The sequence below is a fragment of the Chamaea fasciata genome, unplaced genomic scaffold (genome assembly GCF_029207755.1).
Source record: "Chamaea fasciata isolate MVZ Bird 193981 ecotype frontalis unplaced genomic scaffold, bChaFas1.0.hap1 SCAF_1, whole genome shotgun sequence".
NCBI classification, from domain to species: domain Eukaryota; kingdom Metazoa; phylum Chordata; class Aves; order Passeriformes; family Sylviidae; genus Chamaea; species Chamaea fasciata.
The window spans coordinates 153,091,631-153,100,317 of NW_027094086.1; the positions used below are offsets into that span (position 1 = coordinate 153,091,631).

At 62.2% G+C, this 8,687-nt stretch overlaps 1 protein-coding gene across 1 annotated transcript; it reads right to left on the bottom strand.

Annotated features, from left to right (window-relative positions):
• Positions 1-913: 913 nt before the first annotated feature.
• GBX1 (gastrulation brain homeobox 1) lies at positions 914-8,257 on the bottom strand. Its single transcript, XM_066198403.1, is given in 4 exon segments — positions 914-1,707; positions 7,472-8,162; positions 8,164-8,206; positions 8,208-8,257. Coding segments are annotated over 4 exon segments (1,308 nt in total). The 3' UTR covers positions 914-1,183.
• Between the last annotated feature and the right edge of the window lie 430 nt (positions 8,258-8,687).

The following is an 8,687-nucleotide window of genomic DNA, read 5'->3' on the forward strand; positions in this document are numbered from 1 at the left end:
CCCAAACTCCTTATCAAACCTGTGAGCAATTGCTGCCCCAGCAAAACCTTGGAGAGAGCCTTCCCCCTCTCCAGGAACCTCTGGTGGCATTGCAATGGGTGTTGCTACCACAGCACAGGCATGGGAGCTCCCTTGCCCCATAGACTGACTGATGTTTGCCAAACCAGAGCAGAGTTTCCCCAGGCTGGACACCCAGGGAGCCACACGGTCCTTGTGCTGCTGACCGGGCATGCAGCTGTGCCCTGTGCCAAACCGGGTCTTCACGGGGTTCTGGGGCTGGGCTCAGTATCTGAGATGGCTGGCTGCGGAAGCAGCATCTCCTGCGGTAGCTCTCCGGGGTAGGGAATGGCTGGCCTGGATGTGCCAGCCCCTTTTGCTGTCGCTCCTGCCCCAGGGCCTCAGCACCAGGGAGCCGGCCGTCCCGGGCCAGGGCAGGGCCCGCAGCCGTGTCGGGAGTCCGCAGCAGGACACACATTCCCCCGCCCCGGGATGAGCCGCGGAGGCGGCCCCGAACCAGCCCTGGCCTCGGCTCGGCCGGCGGGAGGGCCGACCTGGGGATGCTCCCGGGGGCTTCCCGGCCCGCCGCCCCTCCCTCCCGCGTCTCGGCCCCGGCCCAGCAGCGGGGCGATGGAGCCCGCCAGGGCATCGCTGCTGCTCGCACAGCCCCCGGCTCTGCGGGCCCCGGCCGAGGGGCGGGTGGCCCCGGCGCCTCCCCTTCTTCCCGTCCGCTCGCCCGCCCCGACCTCCGCGGCCGCCTCTCGGGGTCGGCGCCGCCGCCCGCTGCCCGTGCCCGTGTCCCTGTCGCTGTTCCTGTTCCCATCCCTCTCCCTTCCCTGTTCTTCTCCGCCCGCGCCGGGCCTGGGCCGCGGGACCCCCGTCCCTGCAGCGAGGAAGAACGTGGTCTTGCTCCATAGAAAATAATTTATTGAAATCACAACTATACATGGGCGGGCGCCAGCGGCAGCGCGGGCCCGGCCCGGCCCGGCTCAGCCCGGCCCAGCGGGCGGCCAGGGCCCGAGGGCCAGGCGGCCGCACTCCCCGCGGCACGGGCAGAAGGACAGGCTGCCGTATGTACAGAGTTTACACGGAATAAATAAGGTACATGTACACAGGAGTGGGAGCGGGCGCTCGGCCCCCCCCGCGCCGCCGCCGCCCGCCCCAGGGTCCGGGAGCCCCGCCGGGCTCAGGGCCGGGCGCCCTGCTCGATCTGCTGGTGCTGGCTGCGCACGGCGAAACGATTGACGTGCACCGGGATGGGCACCACGATCTTGGGGTTGCGGACGGGCTCTCCCGAGCGGTTGCTGACATTGCCAGCTTTGATGCGTTTCCACTTGGCGCGGCGGTTCTGGAACCAGATCTTCACCTGCACCTCGCTCAGCTTCAGGGCGTGTGCGATCTGCGAGCGCTCCGTCAGGCTCAGGTACTTCTTGCAGTGGAACTCCTTCTCCAGCTCCAGCAGCTGCTCGCTGGTGAAGGCCGTGCGGCGCCGGCGGCTCTTCCCGGCCCCGGAGCCCGGCGGGGGCTGCTCGGCGGCCGGGCCGCCCTTGCCCTTGCCCTTGGCTCCCAGCGCGGTGCCGGCAGCCGCCCCGTCCAGGAAGGGCTCCTCCTCGCTCTCGCCCGCCGAGCTCTCCTCCTCCCGCTCGCTGCACGGCGTCGCCGCCGACTTCACCTCCAACTTCTCCTCGTCTGAGCTGTACGCCTTCCCGTCTGCGGGGCACACAGCGTCAGTGTCCGCCGGCGCGGCCGCCTCCCGCACCCCGCCCCGCCGCCCGCACCCCGCCCCGCCCGCGGTGCCCCAGCTCCCAGAGCCCCGCAGCCGCGGGGGAGGCTCTCCCCGCTCCCTCGGAGCGAGGCTGCAGCTCCTCCCGCAGTCTCGGCCCCCGTCACTACCGCGTCCCGCAGCCCCGGAGCGGGCGAAGCAGCAGCCCCGGCCCCAGCCCCGGCAGCAGCAGCCCTGCACCGGGAACTGCTGCGAGCAGCGCCAGCCGCTCCGCTCCCCGGCGCCCTGCCCAGCTGCAAGGGGCAGCCCCCACAGACTCGGCCACCGCTCTGGGGTCTGACCCCCTCAGCAGTTCCGCATCCCACGGGCCAGCCTAGCAGCATCACGGTCTCGGTCTAGTGGAGAACATCACAACGCTGCCAGGGCTTGTCTGGACCTTCACGTCGTAAAGAACGGCCATACCTCGTCTCTCAGCTCAGCCCTCCCTTCCCTGCCCAGTGCGCCAGACCATCGATGCTGTTAGAAAGCAGCCAGCCAAGAGCTGAAGAACTGTCCCGGAAACAGCATCCAGAGCCAGCTCCAGCCCAGCAAACCTCTCCGCAGGGCTCTACAGGACATGGGGTGGCCCACTTCTGGCTCTCCCTCCCTAATCCAAGGATGCACCACAGCAGACTCTGCAGCCAAGGAACAAGGTGCTGAGGCAGCCGACGCTCAGGGCTCAGCTACGCCCAGCAGTGCGCAGAGGGGAAGGACGGAACCTGTCAGCATCACACAGATGTGCACCTCATCGCAGGCCACCAGGCAGAATGCTGTGCTTGGATCACCACAGACACCTCTGTTAGGATGCCTGAGAGGATATTGATAGGGTACCGGGGTATGATTCTCTTCCTTGCAAGCTTCTTGTGTCCCAAACTGCTGCCTGAATGATTAAACAGCCATGGAGATAGATGGAGGAAAGAGGTCTGGAAGACGGTCACTTCCATAGCAGAAGGGCTCAAACAAAGTGACAAGATGCTCTCAGCCACAGACAGGGGTCATGAAGGGACGACCCACAGCGCTGCACAAGCAGGTGAAGAAGTTTTTCTGTCATGCTGAGACTAGAAGAGACCAGAACATTCTTCAAGTCTGACTCAAGAGCAGTAATCACTGCTGGAAGGAGTTGTCCTGAAGCACTGCTGCTCTATATACTCCAACATGCACAAGGAGAAGCAGCAGCTCTCCGAACTTCTAAGCAGTGTCCAGGTACTGGCATATGCAACCTGGACCCCTGGATCACTGGCCACCTCACCTCATCTCAGTGGGAAAGGCAGAGCAGCCCTCAGAAGCCTGACGGTGCAGGGTTTAAATACACAAACAGAACTGCAGGAGACTACTTGAGCCCAGAAGACATTGCTGGTAGTCTGGTGACTGAAGGTCCCACATCCCATGTTAGCCCTGCAGCAAGCCCGTGGCTTCCTGAGAGCAGGTGGGTGACTTTGGAGATCTGGAATCTTCTCCCTGCTCTTCCTGCTTCCTACAGTAGGAAAGAACACCTTCATCTCTATGCTGCTGCAGAGTGATTTCTTTCTTCCTGAAGGTCGGGGAAGAGATTTCCCATATGCATAGACAGTAAAGACCCAGAGAATTCATACTTGTGGGGCTGAGGATCAGCAGCAGGTGGCAAGGAGCACTTTGGCTGCGATTGCACAGCCTCATGGAACCACTTTGCTGAGGAAAAGAAGAGCTTTCACTTCTGTGTACCACCTCTCTCCAGTGGAGCATGGGGCCTGACAAGGTGAGAGAGCTCTTATGAGGAATTCAGTGTCTTCCCCAAGGGATCTTTAGGTCCTGCTCTGGCACTGCAACTCCCCAGGGATGGAGGATGGCATGCCAGCAGCCACACCAGCAAACAGAGCTGGTAGGGCAGTTTGCTCCTGTCAGCCCAGGCTGTGCCCCAGGAGACTGGAAGAAGGCTGAGCCACACGATGGTTTGCAAAACAGCTGCTGTCTCTGAATACTCTCTTCAGAACCAGACTCCAAATTTTAAATTGAGCACTCTCACATTTGTGTCTTATAAAAAGGGCTGGGTTTGCAGTAAGGAGCTTGGAACTATTTGATAACAGAATCTAAATTGGATGTTTTCACAAAGAAAATTGGTATATTAGTCTGTTAGTCACCTACTGTGTCCCCAGCAAGGACGGAATGAAGGCAGGGGATCCCGCCCATGTGATTGGGGTATTCTGAGACTTTCAAGCCCTTTGATCATGAAGTGAAGCTGTCATGAAGCAAAGCATCGTGGCTGAAAAATCAACGAGAAGCAGTAGATGAAGAATAGGGTTGACCCACTGGTTTGTTTTCCACAAAGTCACTGCTGTTCATTGATCTTGCCAAAGACATTGAAGGGAGTCCAAAGGGCATCACAAAAATGCTCTGAGGGCTGGAGCACCTCTGTTGTGAGGCCAGGCTGAGAGAGTTGGGGTTGTTCAGTCTGGAGAAGAGAAGGCTTCAGGGAACCTCATTGCAACCTTTCAGTACTTAAGGAGGGCTTATAGGAGAGACAAAGAGAGACTTTTAAGTCTCTCGTGATAGGACACGGGGTGATGATTTTACCTAAAAGAGGGTTGATTAAATTAGATATAAGAAAGAATTTTTCACAGTGCGTGTGGTGAAACACTGGCACAGGTTGCCCAGATAGGTAGTGGGTACCACATCCACAGCAACGCTCAAAGCCGGGTCAGACAGGGCTCAGCAACCTGATGTAGTTGAAGATGTCCCAGCCCATGGCAGGGAGTTTGGACTAGGTGGCCTTTAAAGGTCCTTGCCAACCCAAACCATTCTGTGGTTCTATAATTATGGATGTGGAAAGCATGGTGAAGAGACTTGGGTGTCACAGGTGACAAAGCTATTCAAGCAGCATCAGGGAGACCTGGATCAGGAATGGCTGTTGTGATGAGCCCTGTGTTGGTAAGCACACGGGGGCCCAACGGAAACTTCACCCTGTCCCTGACTGAATGTGCAGTCACTGCAGCAAACCAAGAGTTTCAGACTACTGCCTGAGCCTGAGGAGATCTGTACAGCTCAGGAACAAACCTGCTCTCACGAGAGGAGTGGAGAGCTAGGGGTGTTAAGCACCCCTGCACCAGGGGTCATACCTTTGTGGCAACTGTAGAAATAAACCAGACTTCAAACTTTGCTGCTTCTCAGCACCAGTTTCCCGACAAGCCTCTCCCTGCTCAAGAAGGGTGGCAATTGCTGGAAGCAAGTTTCAAACCCAGTGGATGCAGAGAGAAGTCCTAAGATAGTGCATTGATTCCTTAGGCTGATACAGGAAGCAACTGATCCACAGACACCTGCATGATGGAGATACTAACAGAGCCTAGGGACAGCAGCAGTTACTCCAGAGTATAAGTCACTAAATGTCAGCAAAACTATCAAAAGGGGGCATTTATCCTTCACAAGGTTATTACAGGTAAAAAACCTGTGGAACATCTTGCCATCTTGATGTGGCTGATGTCAAGGTTATCCCTCCTTTCTGGTGGACTCCAGGGGAGATTAGATAAGGCCACAGAAAACAAATTAGTCAAAGTTTACTAAATATACAGAAACAACACTTGGCACAGGAAGTCCCAGATGTGCAGATGGTTGGATGTGAGGGAAGTATCATTTTAGAATTGAACATTGAACAGGTTGTGCTCTCTTGCTCTTCCCTGGACAATTGCTTTCGGCCAGAGCCATGGACTGGATGAAAGTTGCAAACTGCATTATAGATAGATTTTGATGACTCCTGTTGACACAAATCATCTTTCTATTCCTTACTACTGGAAAAAAACCTCACAACAACCCTCCTGAGTTTCCTCTAAGATGGTTGTAAAACAAACCCCACTGTCCATCTCCAGTTTTGTCTGGTACAGCCAGGGGAAACATTAGGTAAAGGAGAAGGTGGACACATTTGGCCTGACAAATCCTCCTGGACCTGGGCAAAGCAGCCCACAGAACTGGGTCCACATGGGCATATGCCTGTGCAGAAGGACAAGCATCCCTCATGGCTGCAGAGCAAACCCAGTGCTCTGAGGCAGCAGGGGATGAACAGCACTAGCAAGACATCTTCCCTTCCATCATACGATCCAGTTGCAGCAGGAAAAGTCTTAGAGGTAGGGTTTCTTGGATTCAGAAGTGGCCACAGTCTGGGACAGTTCATCTGAGTCCCTTGGGAGGAGGGAACATACTGGGCTCAGTTATTGAGGAGCCATAGACGGAGATCAAGCACAACGCAGTTTGTCTGCTCACAGACAGGAAAGATGAGGTCGTACAGACCTGGTTTTGGCCAGGGCAGTGCTGCCCCCCGAGAAGACTTTCACAAAAAAAAAAAAAAAAAAAAAAAAAAAAAAAAAAAGTAAGATTGTATTGGGCTTTTGACTCAGCACAGAGGCAGGGGAGCACCGGAGGAGCACCCAATAACCCACAAAGGCAAGGGGGAGGCAGAATGCCCCCGTCGTCCTACTTGGAGTGAGAAGTCTAAGGGGGACCTGAGTGAGTGAAATGCTCTTCTGAGGGACGAGCAAGGCAGGACAAGGAAGACAACCCAGGAGGGACTAAAGAGAGGATGGAGAACGAACAGCAAAGCACTGCAAGAAGCAGCAGAGATTCGCAGCACACATGCATGCCAAGAAGCCTGTGAGACAAAGGTGGATCCCAGGAGTGGCCAGGAGAGACAGCTCAAGAGGGGCCACGCCAGAGAAACAGCAGCTGGCTCGTCTGTGCCTTGCCGCAGGGACCCTTCACGCCCCGTGCGTGCTGCAGGACCGAGGGAGAAGAGGTGAGTGCTGGACCTGGCTGAGAAATACGGAGCAACAAGTCTCTGAGGCTGTTGCCGGCGCTCCCGGGGAGCGGTCGCAGCGCACAAAGGCGAGGACCCCGACGAGAGCCGTTCCCGGCCGCACCGGGGGTCCCGGGAGGGGCGCTGCCGCCCGCCCGCGCCGTCGGGCTGAGCCGGTGCCGAGACGGCGGCCAGGACGGAGGAGAGCGGGGCTGCGGGCGGGCGCCTCGGCGGGGACCTGCTCCACCGTCAGCCCCGCGGGGCGGGCTCGGGGGAAACTTTAGAAAGCCGATAGTCGCAGCACGGCGACGCCGGGAGGCACCCGCCCGGGCCGCGGCACCACGCTGGGGACAAGGCGCACCCCGCGCCGCACCAAACGGGACCGGTACGGGGACCGGGACCAAGATCGGTGCGGGCGGGGAGGGCTGCGGACCGAGCCGTGGGACGCCCCGCCACCCTCCGCCTCACTCGCCCCGGGCCGAGTGCCAGGACCTCGGAGAGCTCCGTGCAGCTGGTCCGGCGCGGCTCCGGGCCGCGGCGCTCCAGTCCCGCCGCGGCGTCCCCCACGACCGGCCGCTCCCCCGCCCCTCCTGCCCCGCGGCCCGGCCGAGGCAAGCGAAGTTTGACGCCCATCCACGAAAGCTGCGGACCGGGGCCTGGGACGGAGGGGAATCGGTTCGGTCGTCCCGGCTCAGCCCGAAAGCTGCGGGCCGGGCCGGGAGCGCAGCCGAGGGCAGGTCCCGCCGCCGCCACCCGCGGCCACCCCGCTGTCCTGCCGCCCAGCGCCTCCGCTCCAGGCTGCCGTCATGGCGAGCTCCGGCCCGCACGACCGCCTGCCCCCAGGTGCCGCTGGGACGGCGGAGAGGACCCGGGCAGGTCTCCCCGAGGCTGCGGAAGTCCGGGTGAGGCGGGGCGGCCGCTCTCCGCCGGGCAGGACGGGCCCGCGCCGCTCTTACCTGCAAGGCCGGGGAAGGGGTCCGGGAAGTGCAGCGGCGGCTCGGCCGGCCCCTTGTCGCGGCCCGGGGGCAGCTCCTCCGCCTCCAGCCCGTCGGCGCCGCGCCGGCAGCCGGCGTCGGGGGTTGCGCGCGGCGGAGGCAGCTCCTGCGGCGGGTAGAAGCCGTCGGGGGGCTCGGAGAAACTGGGCAGGGCGGTGGTGAGCGCCACCATGGAGGGCACGGCCTGGCCCAGGCTGGCGCAGAAGGTGTTGGTGAGGCGGCCGGCGAAGGAAGCGAGCGGGGCCAGCGGCGGCAGCCCCGACTGCAGCGGGGCGTGGGACAGCGCCTGCGGTAGCACCAGCGGCCGGTACGGCATGAACATGGGGTACCCGGTGTACAGCAGGTGCCCGGAGCGCGGCGGCGGCGTCCCAATGAGCGAGTCGATGGAGAAGGCGGTCCCCTGGCCGCCGGGTCTCTGCATGGCGAGCGGGCGCCTCCGGCTCAGCCGGCACCAACTTTCCGGCGAGCTCGGGCCGCCGCCAACTCGCCGCGATCCCGCCGCCGCCGGGCCCCGCCGCCGCCGCGGCCCCGGCCCCGGCCCGCGCCCTCCGCCTCCCGTGGGCTCCGGCGCCCGGCGAGAGCTGCCGCCCGCCCGCCCGCTCGCTGGCTCGGCGCGGCGGAGTGGAGGCGCGCTCGGAGCCGCCCGCCCGCCCGCCCCGCCGCGGGGGGGCCGGGCCGGGCCGCCGAGGGGAGGGGGGAGGAGGGGAGGGGAGGCGGGCGGGGGTGTCGCCCTCTGCTCTCATCCATCTTCTGCACATCACGGTCGAGTTCCTCCTTCAGCGCCCGCTCCGGCGGGGCAAGGCGCCCCGCTCCCCCGGCGCGGCCGGCCCCTGGGAAGGCACCTCCCCCTCCCGCCTCATCAGCTGTTATTAATGGTGATTGATGATTAGCGATTACGGGGCCAGGACAAGGGTGCTTTTGTGGGGACGGGACGGGGCCGCGCCGCACGGCCCTGCCCGGGCCCGGGCCCGGGCCCACGGACGGGGCGAGCCGGCTCCGCTCCGCCCGGCACCACCCTGGCTCCCGCAGCCGGACCCGAGCCGGCCCTCCTGGCAGCTCCTGTCGGCCGAGCCCGCGGGGAGTGGCCCGGTGACGGCGGCAAAGGGCGGGCTCCAGCGCCCCGACGGACCGGCCCCGGGCAGGCACCGGCCGCCCCGTGCCAGGGCCGTGCCGTGCC